The 24,697-nt window shown below is 37.5% G+C and overlaps 1 protein-coding gene across 1 annotated transcript in view; it reads left to right on the plus strand.

Annotated features, from left to right (window-relative positions):
- The first annotated feature begins 20,401 nt into the window (after positions 1-20,401).
- LOC149778833 (macrophage mannose receptor 1-like) overlaps positions 20,402-24,697 on the plus strand; it is a 113,122-nt gene continuing 108,826 nt past the window's right edge. Inside the window, exon 1 of the mRNA XM_089939583.1 lies at positions 20,402-20,659. Within this exon, the coding sequence (XP_089795709.1) occupies positions 20,596-20,659 (64 nt within the window). The 5' untranslated portion in view covers positions 20,402-20,595. The remainder of the gene's footprint in view (positions 20,660-24,697) is intronic.

Raw genomic sequence — 24,697 nt, forward strand, 5'->3', positions numbered from 1 at the left:
AGGGTTTATGATTGGCTTACTGTCCTTAGAGGGTTGTGATTGGCTTACTGTCCTTAGAGGGTTTGTGATTGGCTTGCTGTCCTTAGAGGGTTGTGATTGGCTTACTGTCCTTAGAGGGTTTGTGATTGGCTTGCTGTCCTTAGAGGGTTTGTGATTGGCTTGCTGTTCTTAGAGGGTTTGTGATTGGCTTACTGTCCTTAGAGGGTTTGTGATTGGCTTGCTGTCCTTAGAGGGTTTGTGATTGGCTTGCTGTCCTTAGAGGGTTGTGATTGGCTTACTGTCCTTAGAGGGTTGTGATTGGCTTACTGTCCATAGAGGGTTTGTGATTGGCTTGCTGTCCTTAGAGGGTTTGTGATCGGCTTGCTGTCCTTAGAGGGTTTGTGATTGGCTTACTGTCCTTAGAGGGTTTGTGATTGGCTTGTGATTGGCTTGCTGTCCTTAGAGGGTTTGTGATTGGCTTACTGTCCTTAGAGGGTTTGTGATTGGCTTGTGCTTGGCTTACTGTCCTTAGAGGGTTTGTGATTGGCTTGCTGTCCTTAGAGGGTTTGTGATTGGCTTGCTGTCCTTAGAGGGTTTGTGATTGGCTTGCTGTCCTTAGAGGGTTTGTGATTGGCTTGCTGTCCTTAGAGGGTTTGTGATTGGCTTGCTGTTCTTAGAGGGTTTGTGATTGGCTTACTGTCCTTAGAGGGTTTGTGATTGGCTTGCTGTCCTTAGAGGGGTTGTGATTGTCTTGCTATCCTTAGAGGGGTTGTGATTGGCTTGCTCTCCTTAGAGGGTTTGTGATTGGCTTACTGTCCTTAGAGGGTTTGTGATTGTCTTACTGTTCTTAGAGGGTTTGTGATTGGCTTGCTGTCCTTAGAGGGTTTGTGATCGGCTTGCTGTCCTTAGAGGGTTTGTGATTGGCTTACTGTCCTTAGAGGATTTGTGATTGGCTTACTGTCCTTAGAGGGTTTGTGATTGGCTTGTGATTGGCTTGCTGTCCTTAGAGGGTTTGTGATTGGCTTGCTGTCCTTAGAGGGTTTGTGATTGGCTTGCTGTCCTTAGAGGGTTTGTGATTGGCTTGCTGTTCTTAGAGGGTTTGTGATTGGCTTACTGTCCTTAGAGGGTTTGTGATTGGCTTGCTGTCCTTAGAGGGTTTGTGATTGGCTTGCTGTCCTTAGAGGGTTGTGATTGGCTTACTGTCCTTAGAGGGTTGTGATTGGCTTACTGTCCTTAGAGGGTTTGTGATTGGCTTGCTGTCCTTTGAGGGTTTGTGATCGGCTTGCTGTCCTTAGAGGGTTTGTGATTGGCTTACTGTCCTTAGAGGGTTTGTGATTGGCTTGTGATTGGCTTGCTGTCCTTAGAGGGTTTGTGATTGGCTTACTGTCCTTAGAGGGTTTGTGATTGGCTTGTGCTTGGCTTACTGTCCTTAGAGGGTTTGTGATTGGCTTGCTGTCCTTAGAGGGTTTGTGATTGGCTTGCTGTCCTTAGAGGGTTTGTGATTGGCTTGCTGTCCTTAGAGGGTTTGTGATTGGCTTACTGTCCTTAGAGGGTTGTGATTGGCTTACTGTCCTTAGAGGGTTTGTGATTGGCTTGCTGTCCTTAGAGGGTTGTGATTGGCTTACTGTCCTTAGAGGGTTTGTGATTGGCTTGCTGTCCTTAGAGGGTTTGTGATTGGCTTGCTGTTCTTAGAGGGTTTGTGATTGGCTTACTGTCCTTAGAGGGTTTGTGATTGGCTTGCTGTCCTTAGAGGGTTTGTGATTGGCTTGCTGTCCTTAGAGGGTTGTGATTGGCTTACTGTCCTTAGAGGGTTGTGATTGGCTTACTGTCCTTAGAGGGTTTGTGATTGGCTTGCTGTCCTTAGAGGGTTTGTGATCGGCTTGCTGTCCTTAGAGGGTTTGTGATTGGCTTACTGTCCTTAGAGGGTTTGTGATTGGCTTGTGATTGGCTTGCTGTCCTTAGAGGGTTTGTGATTGGCTTACTGTCCTTAGAGGGTTTGTGATTGGCTTGTGCTTGGCTTACTGTCCTTAGAGGGTTTGTGATTGGCTTGCTGTCCTTAGAGGGTTTGTGATTGGCTTGCTGTCCTTAGAGGGTTTGTGATTGGCTTGCTGTCCTTAGAGGGTTTGTGATTGGCTTGCTGTCCTTAGAGGGTTTGTGATTGGCTTGCTGTTCTTAGAGGGTTTGTGATTGGCTTACTGTCCTTAGAGGGTTTGTGATTGGCTTGCTGTCCTTAGAGGGGTTGTGATTGTCTTGCTATCCTTAGAGGGTTTGTGATTGGCTTACTGTCCTTAGAGGGTTTGTGATTGGCTTACTGTCCTTAGAGGGTTTGTGATTGGCTTGTGCTTGGCTTACTGTCCTTAGAGGGTTTGTGATTGGCTTGCTGTCCTTAGAGGGTTTGTGATTGGCTTGCTGTCCTTAGAGGGTTTGTGATTGGCTTGCTGTCCTTAGAGGGTTTGTGATTGGCTTGCTGTCCTTAGAGGGTTTGTGATTGGCTTGCTGTTCTTAGAGGGTTTGTGATTGGCTTACTGTCCTTAGAGGGTTTGTGATTGGCTTGCTGTCCTTAGAGGGGTTGTGATTGTCTTGCTATCCTTAGAGGGTTTGTGATTGGCTTACTGTCCTTAGAGGGTTTGTGATTGGCTTGTGCTTGGCTTACTGTCCTTAGAGGGTTTGTGATTGGCTTGCTGTCCTTAGAGGGTTTGTGATTGGCTTGCTGTCCTTAGAGGGTTTGTATTTGGCTTGCTGTCCTTAGAGGGTTTGTAATTGGCTTGTGATTGGCTTGCTGTCCTTAGAGGGTTGTGATTGGCTTACTGTCCTTAGAGGGTTTGTGATTGGCTTGCTGTTATTTTTCAAGAATACCCAACATGATGTTCAGTAAGTAAGATTAATTTCAACGAGTACATGACAGATTGAAAACAATCGTTCTCACAAAACAGAAATTGTATCTCATAATTATAATCACTTTCAATAATGTGTGGAAAACGCATGTTGACCATCAAGTTAACAGTTAACATAATTTCCATCGAATAAACGAATTATAGAAACATAGAAAATTTATGGCACATAAACAATTCAGCTTTTTGATACATGAAATATGGTAGGTTGAGACCGAGAAAATCATCGGGAACAGTAACACAAAGCTTCTTCATATGTAGAGCGCAATAAAAATAATACCACCTCTTCAGAATAACTGTGGTATTCATCGTATAACTTTATCCCCCACCCCCAAGAAAAATGTAGCTTTTGTGCTGCATTTTAAATACAAGGAATGTCATGGGATTTGACCGCTAGTTTTCACAAGTGTATCGTAGCTTATTCATACTTGTTGAGGTACAAGAACTTTCATGCAATGCGTAATGATATGAACAATATTTAATGAAAGCAACAGTTTAGATTAAAAAAAAACAAATAGCAAGAAAAGAAAATTCATGTGGTGAGCGAAAATCCTGACTCTAGTCTATTATTTGTCTGAATATATGTTTGCATTTGTTTCTTTGTGAGGGGATGATCACTAGACGAGTAATCAGTACTCCCCTTTGAAAGTTTGAGAGGTGTGATGTGAATCAATTGTCTGATACAGCCAAATTCTCTGTTAATGATAGTTTCGACGGATTCGAAGAAACAAAATTTCACACTGAAAACTACAGGACAAAAAGGGTCGTTCCTAACGTCTGCTTGATATATGTTGCATATATACATTCTAGCACAAACACATAACATAGTTCAAACCCCATATTTTAACATTGCATTTAAACTTTGATAGTTATGTGACACTAAATATTGCTACTTAGCATCTCCAGGTTCAAAATGCGTGTTTAAACTACCGTCTTCACATTCCAACTACACATTTGAACTACCATCTGCACATTCCAACTAAACATTTGAACTACCGTCTTTACATTCCAGCTACACATTTGAACATCCGTCTGCATATTCCAACTGCACATTCGAACTACCGTCTGTACATTCCAACCACACAACCACACGATTGATTTTAGACGGGCAGAATGGTAGCAATTGATTAGTTTGAGACATATTTTGCAAATATAATCTCAAAATTTATTCTCCGATGTGTATGTATGTATGTATATATATATATATATATATATATATATATATATATATATATATATATATATATATATATAGAGAGAGAGAGAGAGAGAGAGAGAGAGAGAGAGAGAGAGAGGGAGAGAGAGAGAGAGAGATGAGAATGTACAGTACACAGTTGTTTGATCAGAGACTCGCACAATGTGTAGACAATTATCAACACCTCTCACAGTCAGAAGCATATTATCTGATACATATATGTATTTTACCGTGTAGAACTGAGTTATTGGTATCCGCTGTCTAGATAGATATTATATGAAAACGACTCCTAAAGTCTGCTCGAGAAATCAACTTGAACAACTTATATTAACTTCCCTGTTCTTAGGCAAGACAAATTTATGAAAGTGCTGACATAAAATATAACTACAAGATGTAATCGACTCATTGTTTATAATTTATTTCTGAAACTGAGAAAGCAAATATGACCATACAGTGACTGCATCTTCTGAGAGATTCACAAAAAACTAAACTCCAGTATATACTTCCAAACCTATATAAGCCCCATTTATTTATTTTCCAAACGTAGAAACCGTTAAGCCGTTTACACTCTTCGTTTATATCAAGGGGGTTATTGATAAGCAAGATAAGATTAATACATTTTCTTTAAATTGTTAGCCCTATGAAAACGTACAACGCTCTGGAACAGGCTCTAATGACAAAGGTTATCATTTGTATCATTTTCTAAAGGAATCAATAATGATGCTGTAGTCAAAAGCTGGTTTATGTATGCCTATTTTGTTTTTCTACATACAACATACCTGTGAAGTTGGAAGTCTTAGGACATACACTAATATCAGCTGAATTGTCAAATTGTAGAATTATAAGAAAGAATAAAGAGAAAATATTATTTTGGTTTATTGTTACTAAATATACACGAGAGCGTAAGGAGCGGGATGTTGCTGGTAGTGGTTTTCTAGTTATATTGGTCAAATGCCGGAATCATGTATTAAATGGCCAAGCATCCTAATTAATTCAGCTAATGATTTTATTTTGGAATGTAGCTAACATCTAGTGAAAATTACCTGGTTGCAAGTTTCAGTATGGCTAGAAGGCAAATAATCTATCGGTTTATAGAACTTTACAAACACGTTTGAAAATATCTAAATGTTCCCGTTGTTAGTAGACAAGATATACGCACACTTCGAAATTATCAAAATATAGCATTTGTGTCAGTATTCAAGCTCAGGGATTTGTATACTCTGGGAAAAGAATCATGCACTGGAGCTTACTACATTTGCGAATTCTGGTAACAGATGTAATTGTTTCTTCACTAATGGATAATTGATCGACGAGTCATCAAATTTGTGGTTTCAAGCACCCAAAACTTCATTAGAATCATTATCCATAAAGTCGGGCGATTTGACAATTTTCCTGGAAAGGGTCATGACATTGATGGTCAGTTTTGCTAGTCAAGTGATCTTGCTCTTCCCTTGATACGTCAATTTAATTATTTGATGACTGTATGGTGGAATACGTTATAGTAATATATGGCACCATCGCAAAGTGCCCCACTAACTACAATTTTGTAGACACTATCTCAGAAGAATTTGTATTGGAAACAAAAGATAGGTGAAATGGCATTATTTGTGCATAGCTTCTTCAAATGAGTACGTAAAATGGAAAAATAGAACTCGTTCAGGGCATAATTAAGAGAAAGCTGCACTCAAACTTCTGCTGAAATCCACCAATCTATAATAACGGAATTTTACAGAAAGCCAGGAGGACCTGTAATCAGGGGCGATAACTCTTATATACAATACGGTGGAATATTAGAAGCCATGTATTGTTTTGACATCCAGGAATCATCAGGAAATCAATGCTTTGGAAATTAATTGCAAGACGACAAATAATGACGAAGTCATAAATCTTTTAGATCATGGAATTATAAAAATTAAACGCATTCAATATCTTGCTAATATTTATGAGGTCGTTGAAATTTAGATCCTTTGTGGGTCCAAAAGATCTGATAGCGCGGAACATTGCAAATAAGACATTCAGTCTAACAAATGTAAAGCTACATCTCAAATTTGATTAAAATGCAACAATCCTTGTTCTGAAGACATATTGAGTTTCTGTTTATAATTTCTTCAGATCCACACATGAAATTTTGTTGATTCATTCTTCTTTGATATGCCCATTTCCTCTACGATAATCCAGTTAATAATCTCGTTTATTATACGCTCTGTGATCTCTTATAGTTTGCATATCTTGTTTCTATTTCCTCTATATGTTGCATTTGTAACATATTACAACTGGCATCACTTCTAATAAGAGTAGAGTCTGAGACGAGTGTTTCTCAAATAATGATAGTACAACGTTTTCCGAGTTTAATTTTAACTGCTCCAAATTATATATCTTCCAAATTTTGTATGTCTACTTCATCCATGTGGTGAAAAAACACTTCTCATATAAACTGACTTTGATTACTTTTGTGGCAATGTTTTGCAAGTTTAGGTTGTATAAATTTTCTCATGATACAAATTTGGTCATGGGACAATGCTTAGTTGATGGTGTAGTTGACATGACTACTGTATCTTCACTGAATAACATATTACAATTTACATATCCTCGTGATTAAATCCATATTTTTGCGATATTCATTGTATTTGATCGTATTCAAAATCTCATGCACAAGCTTGTAATCTTTAAATCTGTATTTTGATCTCCTCTATTTTTGAGGTAGTTTGAGTCTACTTCATAAATTGTAATGTTATATCTTTACATTTCTTCACCAATTGGTAGAAGGTTGTCTACAGAGCAGTTTTAAATATATCCATTTTGTTACTTACTGGCGGTATTTTTGGATGCGCTTTCGTTTCTTCCGCCTGGATGAACACGAGTTAGGATGTCATACATTTTCTCAATTTCCCCATCTGCCACATTCTGTGAACGCGTTATCTGTGTAACTTCATTTTTCATGCTTCTTGAAACTGCCATTTATGTATTCTTATTTAGACATCTCCAGATAAGTTCTCGGCTCCATAGGATGGCTATATATTTGACAGATTGAGTGAATTGAGTTGACCTAAGGATTTGATTGCCATTACGCTGATAAAAGGACTGTAAGAGTATGTTCAATATCGTGTGATTGAGCAAAGAAACAAAACTGTAAGTACCTTCTAGTCCATAGGAAGCTTTCCGGGTGGGATAGGGCCCCACCCGAAAATTAGAGAGAGAAGACGACGTGGAGGGCAAAGAAGAATTGGCAGTTGTACGAAGCTTTCATTTACTTACAGTAGTAGTGAAACAAATATCTACCAGATATCTTACCTGAGATAAGTCTATTCGTTGGAAACGGGTAGGTATTTCGTTGATAAGAATTTATAGCATCTGTAAACTCTGTCGTAAGTTGAGGCAAGGTATCACTTATTGATGGTATTACTTTCCGATTGCGACTGAAAGGCATATGATAAAGGAGTATCGTACCATTGTCATGGAAAACTTAGGTTACGAGTGGGGGGGGGGCCGCCTTGCAGCGTGCATCGAGGAACGAATAAAGAATGGAAAACAGAGAAAGTAACAGAAAGAGAAACCCAGAAAGAGCTGGACAGGATAGAAGCGGCTACGAAGGAAAAAGAAAATGAAGCAGATAGGGAGATCCAGATTGACCTTGATTATGATAGAAGCTGCTGCGAAAGAAAGAGAATCTCAGAATGAGCTGGACAGGATAGAAGCAGCCGCGAGAGAGAGAGAGAGAGAGAGAGAGCTCACGCTCTCGAGATGGAAAGATTACGAGTAGGGGCTAGCTAGAACAGCAGATAGAGACATCAGTTAAAACCCTGAAGGGGATGGACGACCGATTGCTGACCACCGTATTGTCCAGATAAACATGCCTTGATTTAATGAAAAGGAAGAATCGATTGACTATTTCCTCGTTCATTTCGAGAAATTCGCGTGCGTACATATGATTCCTGAATAATATTGGGCAATCAATGTTTCGGCCTTTCTGCAAAGTGCAGCTAGAGACATTTATCACAACTTCGTAGTAGATCAAGCAGACGATTACAACACCCTGAAGAATGCCGGGTTTTTTTTTGCCATTATCGACTGACCGCCGAAACATACCAAACACTTTTCGAGAGTCAGCAACAACAAAAACAGCGGATACACACTCTCAGTTCCACACCCAAGTTCGCGGGTTATATGAGAAGTGGATGAAAATGGCAGAGGTCGACCGGTCGTATGAAGGTTTAAGTGAAGCGATACTCAAGGAACACGTCCTGAGTATATATATATATATATATATATATATATATATATATATATATATATATATATATATATTGGCAGTTGTCAGTTTTCCTAGCGAAGAGAGAGCATAGGCCGCTCGAAGTCACTGCCAGCATGGCTGGAAAATACGAAGAAGCGCACTCAGAGACTAAAGTTTCTGGGGGTACGGACAGACAACGCCCCACTGAGTCTCGTCGTGTGGTTGAGGCAGAGCCAAGCGTACGTAATCGTCTTGGGGACGGGATGCATTAACGGGAAAGGGCTTTGAAGGACGGCTATAGCCGCCGTCGTGCTACAACTGCAAGCGCCCAGGGCATTTTGCCACGGACTGTCCCAAGGCAAGTCGACCCAGGTAAATGATATTGCCAGGGGAAAATGGTGGAACGAGGCGATCTGTAAACCAGTAAACCTAGCACGAGCCACCGTCAGTGGGAAGGATGCCACTATCTTGTACGACACTGTGTGTAGTTATCCTGCCCTTGTCGAAAAGAAGCACGTGAAGCCAGAGGACTATACAAGGGAGGTAATTGATGTCCAGTACGCCAACAGCACGAGTGACTTGTTTTCAGTTGTCATCAGTGACCTCTATTCACGGTACGTGAAAGAGAAAATCGAAGTCGCGTGCTTGTCTGGATTGTCACATGACGTGATACTGGGATACCGTTATGTGTTACCGAAGGAAGTTACTTCGTGGCCGGTTGATAACCTGCTTCCAGCCGAGTTGTAGAAACTTCAGCAAGAAGACGCACCTCTGGCGCAGTTGCATAAACACTCTGCAGAAGGAACGGAGAAAAGAACTTCAAATGGCGAGGTGAAGCTTATGTACAAGAAGGGGATCTTGTACCGCCACGGCAGGAAGGGACACGAGCACTTCAAGCAAGTTGTTTTGCCGAAAGCGAAGCGAGGCGAAGTATTGAAGCTCGCGCACGAAAGTCTCATGGGAGGACACATGGGAATTGTCAAGACGCATGACCGTCTTGTCAACGGACTCTACTGGCCAGGGGTCCAGGAAAACGTTAAGCGGTTTTGTTTCTCCTGTGGTAAGTGTCAGCGGATGGCACCGAAAACAGATCACCAACCCGTTCTCTTGGGAAATGCACCACTTATATATGAACTATTCCACCGTAAACGAGAAAATTGTTATATTTCAAAGGTTGTTGATTACACTACACTCTACCCGGAGGCTGTCGTGTTACGCAATATCGATTCAGAAGCCGTCGCGGAAGCTTTGCTTGGGATTTGGTCACGAGTCGGAGTGCCCGACGAGATCTTGACCTTTCAGGGTACGTAATTTATGAGTCACGTGATGGAAGAGGTTAACCGACTGATGCCGATTAAGCATCTCACTACCACGTCGTATCACCCCCAGTGCAACGGACTCGTCAAACGGCTCAACGGGACTATGAAGAACACCCTTAAATAGCTGTGTGAAGGCCGACCTAAGGATTGGGATTGGCATATTCCTGCCATGCTATTTGAACTCCTATATGGGAGGACCATACGAGGTCCCATCGCCGTACTGAGGCAGTTGTGGACTGACGACCACGCTGTTGAAGATGTACGCACTACTTATCAGTACGTCAGGCACAAGGCCGGAGAACGGAAATAAGGGTACCGGATGTACCGAATCGGGATACAAGGCGAAAGTTGCAGATGAGTAACATGGAAGGGACAAGGAAAGGACACACTGTCACCTTGAATTTAGATTGATGAAATCACTGGCAATTTGATTAGGTCTTTGCATTGATTGAAAGAAATACTCTAAAAATTGTCCTGTAATTGATGAATACCGTGATATAGTTGATTAAATTGTTAATCCTTTCACCTTATTATTTTTTATATTTTATACACCTAGACCGTCGGCCTTGCTGACTGGGGGCTCGGAGCTATTTAATCTTTTAATTGTCCATCCTTCTCCGGTGTTGGTAATAATATCGAGGGGGCACGTGACAGTCGCTTGTCTTGGTTCTATTTTGTTATATAATTTAAAGCAAAAGGAAAACCATTGAAGATAACACTTTAATCTTAATAAATTGTCATTAGATGTCATCAACAAACCAACGGGACATCCATTAACAACGGGAAGTTATATAATTATCACTTCTCAACATTTCTTTAATCCTTTCAAATCTGTGGTGATTGCATTTTACTGTAAAGTTTTATATCCATGTTGTTAATGCCATAACAGAAGCTTTAGAGCTCTGTAACTGACTTCCTAAAATGTTTATAAAATATTAAAGCTTGTTACATCATAAAAGTAATTTTAGAAACAGAAGCTAATGAATCTCCAGAGCCTAATATTTCATATATCTTGTTTTTGTTACCTCATCTGTCATTTTTATTAACATGATCGTTTTGTAACGCGAGTCTGAAATGTAAAATAAATATGAATCCAATAAAATGGATTATACTATAAGCATGTTTGGTTTCTAAATGACCATTATTAAAATAATTATCACTGGCTAATGTAAACGCGTAGGAAAAAAGCATCTCCCATTTGATATTCGCTCCGATGATTTTTCAGTGGAAGCATATACAAGACACTTGTTTAATTGTACTCGAATATCACAAGATGAACTGACGCTTAGTTTCGTATGCATGTTGCATGGTTGCCTGAGAGCATGGTACAAAAGTCTCAGTAGCTATATATACATTCGATAGTCATGTCATCTGAAACTCATTCATACCATTGAATCAGCAAATTACTTCCGATACATGAGAAATTAAATTTGAAGTGCTCTTTAAATTTAAGTGAAATTCCGTCATGCAACATTATATGACGCAATTGCATTTGAGATATCATTCTGTGTTGTTTTCACAGAAAAATAAAACTCTGAAAATTTAACACCGATTGACGGACACGGTAATGTTCTATACCATGATCTGCAGCTGCACGTGCAGCACGCTGGACACCAGTGGGTATACACGTGTAACGTATATAGCTAAATGACAGTCATCTCGTACATAGCTAAATGAGAGCCATCTAATGATGTCGGCGAAGGAGAACAATTCTACGTTGTAAGGAGCGTCATATGAATGTAGGGCGTTCTTAGGATACTAATATCAAGGCCGACTTGAATCAAGTTTACGTATTTAATTCTGTAATATCACAATTCGAAGATGGTTTCATCGTTTAAAGATGGCCGCGAATCCACGGAAGATGACCAGTGTTGTGGAAAACCTCTGTCTTAAATGGTGAGCGAGAAGCGGCTGCTGTGATGGGTAGATATTGCCATTATCAGAGCATTAACTCGTCAGCAATTTTTAATTTATCAAAGAATCATTGGTGACAAGATTAGTGCAAGATGGGTCCTTATTTGTTAACGGCTGATCATAAAATACTCCCAGGTCGAAATATCAAAACTACTACTTGTCATAGAAAGAATAGATTATCACGCGATATTTGAATGAGATTCTCACGTGTCATGCAACATTAATTTACTTTTTAAACTCGACACAAGAGAAACTTACAAAATCTCGATCGGAGAAAAGAAGCAGAGACCCAAATCTCTTGACATGGTCGAACTGTCAAAAGAAGTTTATATGAATTATTTTTTTATGCGGAACGCCTTGTCATCCAAGTTACCTTTGCCTGACTATGCATTTGTCACTGGACATTGTCATGCCTTCAACGTATTGCAAAAACGTGGAACACCGAAATACCCGTCCGCGCTCCGACACTCATGTTATCCATCTACTCCTTGACAACACATCGGAGCCTAAATCAGTCGTCGTGACACTTCCTAAAGTAGTACAAAATGAACATTTTTCCATATCCTCTAAACAGTCCTGATTTACCTTTCTGTGGCTGAATCCTGCTATCATCGATTCGTTGACAGACCGACACTTTTAAAAGCCGCTGTACAACTAAAGTGCAGATTTCCAGTGTAATAGCCACATACCAAAAAGCGAATACAAAATTGCATCTAATAATTGGATAAATCAGACTGAGAAAGTGGGTAGAGGTACATGGGTAGTACACCGAGGGGCTGCACCGACTAATAGAGAGCACCAACATTGAGAACATTTTAAACGCCCCTCGTACTTTCGGAAATCAATGTTAAAGATCTAATCATTTTTCTTGAATATGATATTAAATTTCTCATTAGCTCGCAACATAGATTTGTCTTCATTTCTTTGGTCGGTGACGGTATTTTTAGTTATAAAAAAAATCAAATTCATAGCCAGTCTCGCGATATTCGGGTGACCTTTCCACTTATCCATTTGTGAGAAAAAAGAGAATGGATATTATGGGATTACGGAAGTGTAATTCCTGAGTTTATGATTTTTTTTCTCACTTATCAACAAAATAAAATTACAAGAATTACAAAGTAACTGCTTTTAGACTTGATCAATAATTTGTGGTCAAGGTGATAACATACTTCAGATAAATTCAGAGCCTAAACGTGGTAATCAACTGCTTGTTCATATCAAACAGGTAAATGGATGAACAATAAGGATATAATTCTAGGTCAATCAGAATTTATAAATCTTCAGCCCTCAGATCCATCAAAAAAAGTTGTAGGCTGCTGTGGAAATAATATATTGATAGTGACACCGTGTGCTTTACCTTAATCGAGATTATTAGGAATTAGTTTCTGAACCTGATGAGAGCTTGTCGGCCTTGACCTTGATCAGATTATGAACTTACTGCATGATCATGATCTTAACGCCTGTCCGCAGGTAGAAGGGACGGGGTTTGACGGGTATCTAATCATAGTAATAAACTAGTTCACCCGTTACATAGTACAACAATTTTGTAATCATTACTCTCTCTCTCTCTCTCTCTCTCTCGCTCTCTGACACACACATACACAACGAAAACGATGATGAGGCATTATGTATGAGTTTAAATAGTTATGTAGGTAGCATGTTCTTATGTAAGTATGTCAGTTTCTCTAATTTATGTATATATGTATGTTTTACAGTACAACTTATCTTATCGAACAGCCCTTTTGAAATGTCACCAGGCCATAGTATGATGTTTCTGATTCAAAATTGGCGTACAATAATAAATAAGACCTTGAATAAGTATTCATTTGTAAGTCTATTATTTAGATCAGTGTTGAAAAGAGAATTAATATAAATTTTTAAACTTTCAATCAGACATACGTTGACAAGAAGAGAAAATTTGTGAATAATAGTAACATTATTTTTTTAAGATATAAACGCAGAATTACAAAACCTTTTGTAATATATATACCACTCTGAAAAATGACTTTGACCTATTTATTGATGGTGCTAACAAATTAAAAAATAAACGTAAAATCATTTTTAAACAAAATTCAAAACATTTCGCAAGGAATTGAACAAGACAGGAAGTGGATATTGCTGAAATTAGCATTTCTGACATAGCAGAAAGATCTGTCAGCTCAAGTTTCTGTTTGAAAAAGACAAGTGCGTAATATCAATATAATACAATTTTAGTATGTCCATAGTAAGTGAATATTTAATATGAAAATGGTAGATTAATATTTAGTGTGGAAATGTTAGGTGAATGTTTAGTGTGGAAATGGTAATTGAATACTTAGCGTGGAAATGGTAGGTGAATATTTAGTATGGTAATGGTAGGTCAATATTTAGTATGGAAATGACAAATGACTATATATATATATGTCGGTCTGATCTTCTATAAAGGTAGTATAATTGATGGCAGGTTGAATATTTAGCATATGTTGTTTAAAACGAACTCTATTTAAAAGACTCTGAATTTTAAGAATAGCTAAACAGAAATTTTCATTTACTTATAGACTTCTGACGCACCTTTTGAACCGGACTTTTGTACTTATTGTAACATTACCAAACGAGAGTATGGGTTTAGAATAGGCAAATATAATTCAAATGATACATCTCGATTCCCTTGGAAGTGTAGTGAATGTTCAAAGATACAGTGTGCTTTGTACACTGAATAATGAGCTTTGATCTTTCCAGCTAACTTTTGCATTCAAAACACGTTCGGCAATACATGGGATAAGAATGGTAGTAAAACCAAAATTGACAAGTCAGCAACACAACTAGGTTGTCTATTACCAAAGCAATTGGAGTAAAAGTACACTGATAATGACCACCAAAGTAGTCGACATGTGCTGATCTGATGGAAGGATCGGTAGTGAGGGAGCCAATCTGACATCTGTGTTACAGTGGTCACTGCCTCCATTAGTCGCCTCTTACAACATGCAGAAGAAGGCACCGGACCTGTTGTTAATCCTCGAACCCGCAGGGGTACATGTTGAATCCAATGTATACGATAATTTGTAACCATTTTAAGTACAAAGTACTACGTTAAAAAAATGAAAAGTATTTACAATAAAACTAGCTTATTCCTGGAATTAGCATATCCGGAGAAATCAAAATTTTATTTGAGCAAAATGGCCAATAAACAATACCTGAGTAGTATAGGCAGATCGGGCTAGTTGTTATAGATAAATCGTTTGGGTGTACCATCAGCAGAAGATTTATGAAGATTTATGACAACTTTAGAACAAAATTAATAAGGTCCAGATATTGACCTCAGACATTATAGATGTCGGCGTGTTCTATATAACTGGCAAAATACATGAAACGAAAACTCACACACATCAGTGGAGGATGGGGATACCACCTTTATATAGAACAAAATCTGGGGCTGGTATTGTGTGAAAATCACGTATAGGATATACATACCTGGCTCAATCATACCTCCTGACCTTTGAACCCCGACCAAAGTGCGTATTCAGCCAGTGTCCACTGACACTGTAACCCATTCTTCTAGAGAGTGTCGACATTCACAATGTGAGACAGACGTGAACTTGTGTAAGACAGGTGAACTCAGTGAAGAAAATATGATGATGTAGCACCGGAGTTCCTTTTTGTAACCAAGACTTCCATTCAGCAGTCTTTTGGCATAAAAGTATTTCAGCCTAATACAAGCCCTTCTAAATCTCAAACTGGCACAACTCTTAAAAATCAAGGTTCAGATAAGCTTGACCAAAGATTATTGTCTCTTCTTACATATACCTATTGTAAGAAGAAAGGACGTGTTATTTCTGATTGCTGCAAATTAAAACATAGGCATCAGAATCAACACAACCTATTCCAAATGCTTTTGTTTCTAAGAGGTCAATATCACGTTCATATACTGAAAGCAATACACTTGTTGGGTCTAATAAACCCCAGTCTGATGTTATTATGGAGAATTATGAACCATTCATATCGAACGGTTCTCTATCACTCTTGCGTGATTTCGCCAATCCTATCCCTATTAAAATATTAAGGGACACAGGGGTCTCTCAGAGTCTTTAATTGTTAGATAATTTGCCTTTTTCTAAGAATACTTCTTCTAATGAGAGTGTTGATATTCAGGGAGTAGAGTGCGGCTTTATTAATGTTCTTCTCGATTGTGTAAATTTGTCATCAGACTTAGTCTCAGGACCCGTGACAGTCAGCATAGTGTCTGTTTTACCCGTTGAGGGCATTCATTTATTACTAGGCAACGACCTAGCTGGAGGCAATGTTGTGGTTAATCCACTTGTAATTGACAAGCCATTATTTGGTTCAGAATGTAGATCCAATTGAAAAACATTTCCCTGATTTATTCCCAGCTTGTGCAGTTAATATAGCTATGGCAAAGAAAGCTCTTGAGAATGATGTTGATAAGGAAAGTATTCCTTTCGATGACACATGTATTGCTCAGGCTTTTGATTAGGTCACTTTTACTACTTGTTTGGATCAATCAGAAGGTATATATCACAGTGATCCTCTTTTAATGACTCATTCGCTTTATTCTAATCAGGGTGATAAACGACAATTACTTGGCGTCTAACAGGAAAAAGTTCCTGAGATCTCCTGATTGTTTCAAAGGGCCATTAGTGAAACTGAAGCTAATGAAGTTCGTTTCTTTTATTTCATTAAAAATGGAATTCTTATGAAAAAATGGAGATCTCCCAAGTTACCTGCTGCTTATGAGTAGTCAGTGAACTATCAAATTGTAGTTCCAAAACCTTCAAAAACAGGAAATACTTAGTCTGGCCCATGAAACTGCTTTGGCTGGTTATTTAGGGATTAATAAGATTTATCACAAGATCTCGACTCACTTATATTGTCTAAAAATCAAAAGTGATGTTGGTAAATACTGTAGATCTTGTCATGCTTGTCAAATGGTAGTAAAACCCAATCAGAAAATACCTAAGGCTCATCTACGACATATTCCTGCCTGTGACGAACCATTTATTAGAATTATGGTAGCTTGTGTTGGTCCATTACCTAAGACCAAGTCAGGTAACCAGTATCTGTTGACCATTATGTGTTGAGTCAACATGGTTTCCAGAGGCGATTCCGTAGAGGAATATTAAAGCTAAAACAATAATAAAGGCTTTGATAAAGTTGGTTTTTTATACTCAGTTTGGTCTTCCAAAATCGGTCGAGTCTGATCAAGGGTCAAATTTGATGTCTGGTAGTTTCCAGCCGTATATATGCGAATTAGGCATTTAACAATTCAAATCTTCTGCCTATTACCCTGAGAGCCAACGGGGCATTAGAAAGATTTCATCAGACTTTGACAAATATGTTTCGATCATATTGTTTTGGAACTGGAATATATTGGGATGAAAGCATTCGTTTACTATTGTTTGCTGTTAGGGAATCAGATTAATAATATCTAGTCCCTCTGAAATGGTTTATGGACACAATATGCGTGGACCATTGAAGTTGTTGAAAGAGAAACTTCTTTCCAATGAAGATACTGAATTTAAACTTCTTGATTATATTTCCAATTTTAAATATAAGATGTCAAATGCTTGTAAGATCGCAAGAGCAAATCTGCACTCTACTCAATCAAACATGAAGTCAAGATAAGATAAATGCTTGTAGGAAAGGAGTTTTCAGCCTGATGATATAATCTTGGCTCTCTTGCCCGTACCACAAAATCTTCTTCAGACCAAGTTGTATGGTCCCTACACAGTTGACAGGAAAATAAATGATTTAAATTAGATCATAAATACTCCTGGGAGGCGACAACAAAAACAACTTTGCCATTAAATATGCTAAAGGAGTATATTGAAAGAGATACATGGAAATAACATTTATCAACAATTTGGAAATTCTTTGACAAACCCACAGATGCAAGTTTGACAATTAATTTATCCAAACGTTAGTTCTGCCGTGCTGGTGAAACATTTCTAGGACAAGTTAAACATATAGATGCTAAGGTCAAGGCTACCTCTGAATTCCCTGTTCCTGTAAATAAAAAGCAACTGATGCGATTTTTAGGTATGGCTGGATACTATCGGAAATTCTTTTCCAATTTTTCTATAATTGCTGAACCTTTGACAAATTTATTGAGTAAGAAAAACAAGTTCCTTTGGACTGAAAAATGTCAGGAGGCTTTTGACAAGTTAAAAGCCATATTTAAAAGCATGCCAGTTCTTAACGCTCCAAATTTCAGCTAATCATTTAAACTGTCTGTTGATGCAAGTAATGTTGGGGTTGGAGCACTTTTGGTTCAAGTAGACGAAAATGGTATTTATCATCCAGTGTGCTATTTTTCTATGTAATTAAATAGCACCAAAGAAATTATTCAACATTCGAGAAGGAATGTTAGGCTTTGATATTGGCATTACAACATTTTGAAGTTTACATTAGTTCATCTCCTTCTTCGATTATTGTGTTTAGTGACCACAACCGCCTTACTTTCAGCGGCAAGAATGAAAATAAAAATCAAAGATTACTAAGGAGGCGTTTGTTGTTACAGGAATATGATATTGACATCAGGCACGTCAAGAAAAAAGATAATTTAATAGCATTGCACTTTTCCGTGTATAACAATGTATTATTTCATGTACACTTTATTGTTCATGTATTATTAATCTATGGTAAAAAGAATGCTTTGTCATATAAATCTTTCTTTTTCTTCATGGGGAAATGTTATGTATATTTGATTTAATATATATTTTATTTTATTTAATTGTTAGTAAGTTTTAAAATCTTGTCATTTTTGATTTCATTACATGTCAATGTCATGTAATTTTGTTTGCTAGAAATTTGATATTTTTCAGAAAATTCAGTTTGACCTGACACTTTCATAAACACCTAATAATAGAAACACTGTTTCTATTTTTTACCTTAATTCAGAAATCATTGAGACAAGTAAACAACTATTTGTTTCTTTTTTATTCTCGGAGTAAAATGATTGGTTTTTATGAATGTCATACTGGGAGTACGTGATATTTTATGTAAACAGTCTCAATTTCGAAATTCTGGGTTTTCCGAAATTGCGGATTTGTCATGTTTTATACCGATGTCTATAGAGATATTTCTCAGTTGCGCTCTTAAACACTGGGACGAAAAGATGTTCGTTTTGTTGCTATAGTTTGGAGTTATAATTTTTATTCAAATTATTTGGATTCTAAAAGATTTATTTATTTTCCTGGAAACAATTGAGTGCTCATACATAATTCTTGGACAAAGACATTTGTTTAAATTTTATTCGGAATTCAATCACCGGAATATTGTTTTCTGTAGTTCATAAACGACTGTACACATCAACTCTATAATGACTACAGTATACGTCATCGCCTTTCATTTTTGGACTTTTGATGTAAGACAAACTAGAAGTCCAAGTGGACTGAATTTCTGTCATCTGACAGTCTTCAAAAGCACTTATACATTTGCTATATGCAATAAATGATAACAGCAAGCAAATTTAACAGCTCCATTAGTGGGTATTGTGCTTGGTATTTTTACCTCATCTATATCAGACGCTTATTTGTTTTATAGATATGTTTTACCTCGTATATTGCATTTTCTTGAAACCGAAAATTATCGAATACCTTACGCCGTGTAGTAAACATGGAATACAAACAAAAATTCCATGTGTGCGAGACTTTATCTTGCATCCTTAAATAATATATCCATGTTTGTTTGTTTGCTTTTTGTTTGTTTTTCATTTTGTTTTATATTTGTTATAGACATGAATAAACAATAGTAAGCAAATTGTGTCGTCCTATTTAAATGATTCTTCATCCTCTCTCTCTTTCTCTCTCTCTCTCTCTCTCTCTCTCTCTCACACACACACACACACACACATGCACAATCACATAAGTACACAAACGAATATAGTTATTTCATCCCGTCCAGTTGGCGATCTCATTTCAGCAGAAAACTATTAAGATTGTTCAGATGTTTTGGTCTTGTTGGTCAGCAAATTGTTGGTCAGCAAATTGTGAACTCACTCAAGGTGTAATTATCAGAATTCTAATGTTGATTGAAAGTAGCCGTAAAGAGGGTAGAGCCGTCAACCTTTTGTACAGATACAGTTATATATGCGATGAAACATGCCATGGACACGGTTCCTGTCCATTTAGAATAATATCTAAAATCAGACTGTCACGACTTAAACTTGTTATGTCGTAATTACGACGTAGCAAAATTTGATACGGTTCATTCTTTCCATTTTACACTTTATTATCTCTGTCGTTTTGCTTTCGTCTCCAACTTGTTCAATCATTCATTCTTCCTCTATTTCTGTTTAGCAAGAATCCGTTTTTAATGCTTTCATTAACACCCCAATATGGTCTAATCTGAAGTACCACCAGAATCGTTCCTTTTACTTTTAATACAGACTACTTGAATAGGTCTCGAGAAAACAACATTTGACACTCGGTTGCCATTGAAGACTTTACTTTAAAAAGAAAGGAATAAGACATCAAAAACATGACTTCATGATTAAAATCATTCAGAAATGCTAGATCGCGTTTTGGTGGGTAAAACAAATGAGCTCAGCTAGCGAGGCGGATGATGCGCAAAGTACGACCCACAATAACTACTACCGTATAGGTGAGCATAAAAAGGCGTATCAGACATTCAAGAACAGATTTTTGAGTACTGTTTCCCGAAGACTTTACAATGACATCCCATTAGGACATTGGCATATATCATAATATTCATAAAAAATTACTATCCTGTTGTAAATTGTTCCTGGTCTTGAAATAAATGAATCGCAACCCTATCAAAACTGTTATGTTGGGCGGTGTTTATTTCAAGTATACATACTGGATGTCGAGCAAAATCTTCACCTTGTTCCGTTATCTACCCATATGACATGCTGATATGTTGATAAATAGTCATCACTAAAGCCGACGTCTTCAGCATTCATCCCATTGACCATGTCAAGAAGCACATTTCACTTGAAATATAACGTATTGACCAGGTCGGAAAGTGGCTCGTGTTCGTAAATTGTTCTGAGTTTATCAACACTTTTGTGTTTAAACTTATTTTTTTTCTAACCTAAACCCAACGTTGGTCATGACTGTGACACCCAGAGATCTGATACCATGGATTTTGCTTGTGGTAGCTTCGCTGGAAAATGGTAAGTTCCTTTCTTACATAAAATCTAACTTTCATTTGGACTCTATATTGGATAGAAAGAGTAGTTGAACAGGTACTTCAACTTATTCTTGACCCTAAAGACTAAAAGAAACACGTGGCATATGTGTCGGTTGAAAGGGCTCTGAGGATTAAAGACAATTACAATACTCTGGATTTAGTAGTCTATATTAATGAAAAAATAGGAAATATTAGTTCATGCAGTCAACTATTAGAATTGGATACAGTCTAGTGCGTACGTGGTTGTTTCGTATCGTCACTAAATGAGGTTATACATTAGTTTAATTTGAAGTATAATACATTTTAATAATTTTACAAATCATGTTGACACAATTTCATATTTACACTAAAATATAAAATAATATATAGATAACATTTGTTAATACGATTCCTACCAGACTCATGATAAAGGTTACGAAGCACCAACTATATATATATATATATATATATATATATATATATATATATATATATATATATATATATATATATATATATATATATATATATATTAGGAACCAAGTATAATTATATTTCCCTTAATTGCTACGACAACACAGATTTTCTTCTTATAATTTATATACATTTGTTGCCACTGGCATGTTGAAATGAGCTTGCTCGCGAGTGTTCAAAACAGCCATTAAAATAATTTCTATCACTAAATGCCCACCGAACATACAAATAGATCATAATTCCTCATTGTCTATACAAGTGCATCCAAATGTACTGTCAAATTAACATTAGAGAAAATAAAATGAAAGTACACGCGAACACTGGATATTCAGGAGATAGCGAGTCAAAATATCACCAGTGACCAAACACCTGGTCAGTTTTATACTTTAATTCGATAAACAACCATGTCAATTAAACTTTTATGCAGTGACAACGAGATTGCTACACTATGTTTCCAAATAGTGAATTTGAATCATTCTCTTCCCTTTTGGATCCGGCCGAAATAGTTTTGTGCAATATCTGCAAATATGTCCACCCCTTTGTAACTAGCTAATCACACACATTAGGAAATATTACATCCATTACTACTGTTGTTCTTGTTTTGTTGTTGTCATTGGTGTTAATCGTATGAGTCCAAACAACAAAGCTGTCCTGCCAAATGTTTGCAGGTTCTCAAAAATGTTTACAGGAATGATATGTACATTATTTTTTGGCAGAGCTATAATTTAATGTAACTATAATTTATGCGCATTATTTTGTTTTGACACATAAACTTTCTTTGAAAGCATAATTCAATCTTTTAAAGATGGTCTTTCCGGATTCCTAGTTGTTAGAGCGTCCGTCTCGGATGCAGGAGGTCGCGCGTAAGAACCCCGGCCGAATCATACCAAAGACTTATAAAAATGGTACTAACAGATGCCTCGCAAACGCTCAGCATTAAGAGGTTAGTGTCGGGACTGGTCGGCCTGGTGTCAGAATAATGTGACTGGGTGGGACATCATGTTACATGTCTACGACATGATGCCCCATTGATAGACAATAATATCAACTGTCATACTGCAGACATCGATATGACTGAAAAAATTGTTAAAAGCTATGTTAAAAATCCAAATCACACACACTCACACACACATTCTTTTAAAAGCGTAATTTATATCCAATTAACTCTGTATGGCTTAATAATTTTTATGTCGAAAGTACATTTGATTGCAAATATCATCGCATATTTTTGACATAATTACCAGCCTTAGTGATCAGAATTTCCAAACTAGACGTACTTTTGATTTCGCGGTGTATTTAATTTAGCATATATTTACTGCTCACAATGCTATTGGGATTGGATAGAATGTTATAACAACTTACTACAGCCTTTCCAAAACAGTGTCGATAGTTTTACCCAAAACAGATACCGCATATTTTGCCGTTTAGCATTGGGAGCATTATGCACCACGTTAGGGAACATGACCCTTTCTCCTCTCGTAGATTTACCTATGTAAGAGATCTCATTTATGCAAAGCTATCTCTTTCTTAATAACAAGTTCTGATCAAATGCTAGTATTGTATACTTTCGTTGGACCGCTCTGGTGGCATGAGTTGTTAGAGCCGCCGCCTAGGATGTGGTAGATCACGGGTTCGATCCTAGCCTAGTCATAACAATGACTTATTTTAAAAATAAGTACATGCAGCTGCCTCGCTTGGCGCTCAGCACTAAGAGGTTAGTGTTCGGAATGGTCGACCTAGTGTCACAATAATGTGACTTAGTGGAACATGATGCTACATGTCTGTGGCATGCTGCCCCCAGTACTTGACAGCACTATAAACTGCCACACTGTAGACATCGTAGCGACATTACTTAAATTGCTAAAGCAACGTTAAAATTCCAAACACACACACACACACACAACACCACACAACACACGCGCGCACATACATTTCCGTTGCCTTAAAGTCTTATGTTTTGTATTTCTGCTTTCAATGTATACACGTTTATTCTCATGTTGTTTTTTATCAGTCGTATCAAATCTATAATTATTGGGGTTTTTTTTAATGTTTTATACTTTGAATGATATCCGTTGTTAATTTTCCTGTTAATTGTTAACTAAACTCATATAACTATTGCCACAGTGTTCAATGACATCTGTCCTGTACTTCATTTAGCGTCATCTTTCAAGAAATGCGCGATTATGACTCTCGTTTGTAAAGTATCAAATGAAAATGGAGATAATTGTTACACTTTGTTTAATGAAGTTAACAAAATCATTAAATATGTGCACACATTCCGCACATTCCTATGTCTACGAAACTATTGCTCGTTCTGTTTAATTAGCAAACCATTGACCCTCATAATTAGGATGCTTCTCTTGACTCCATAATACTAAATAACATTTTCGTCATTTTGTGATAAATCTATGGCATTTGAAATACACCTTTATATCTACAAGTTTAAATCTCCCGTGCCTAAGATGATATACATAGGTAAACACTATGTGTTGGGTGGTGAGGACTGTTGTATTTTGTTATTATTTTTCACCTTGCCTAACTCTTGGTAAAACTTCAGAAAAAAGATAAGCTGCACGTTTTATTTACAACTGTTATAGTCCTAAGGTCTACTTAAAATGTAAATGAGAACTAAAGTAGAAGCATAATTTTCGCTCCAAGGTTTCTAACCCGGGACGAATTTAGCTAGTGCTCTGGAAGAACGCTGTCTGACGCCAAACCTAAACACGCAAACAATAGTCAATAATCGTAAACAGGTAAATCATGTACAAAATATCGCTTCTTCACGTTGTTAACATGACAGTTTACGTTTAGTCGCTCGATGCATGTTCATATTCAAACGTGAGTATGTGAGAAAGCTTGAAGGGTAGGTTCCCGTGGGTCTGTGGTTCTTCCCAGGATTTTACCGAGTTCATCCTTCACCAGATAGACTAACCGCCATGTATACCTAACCTATCATGTACTGAAAAATGGTATGAAACACATAACATCATTCATTTACATAGTACATCAAGCGGTACGATCCCTTTTTGACACCTGTTAGATACGATTTGAATCTTACATTTGGGCAGGTCCAGTCACATCTTCCCTATCTTGAACCTTATTCATGAATTTGACCCATATACCGAATAACTGACCGGTATTTGCACCTTTCAAGGTGTGCTTGTCGCGAACGAGTTACATAATGATTTTGGGATGAGGATAACAAATCAGAACAGGTAAGATGCACGCGACGTCTAGCCTCTCACTGAAGATAAACACTGTGTGTATCATTTTCGATAATGTATGTTACTGATTGCTTCCGGTGCGATAACCTTATATTCACCGTCTCGCCCTAAGAACTAGATCAATACAGGGCGATGTATTTATGCTTATTATAAGAACATTATGGATATGTTACGCAAGCAAATTAAGAAGGGAATACAATTCATTAGCCCATAAGGTCAAAGGTCATTATACACATTACCTTTGTCTGTATCAACAAGGTTGTTAGTACTGATGGTGGTGGGCTCTCCAAAGAAATAGAAGGGGACGGCTGTCATTGGAACCTTTCGAAAATGGGCAAAGAATA

This window comes from Sinohyriopsis cumingii, chromosome 17 (genome assembly GCF_028554795.1).
Source record: "Sinohyriopsis cumingii isolate HCF-2022 chromosome 17, ASM2855479v2, whole genome shotgun sequence".
Classification (NCBI taxonomy): domain Eukaryota; kingdom Metazoa; phylum Mollusca; class Bivalvia; order Unionida; family Unionidae; genus Sinohyriopsis; species Sinohyriopsis cumingii.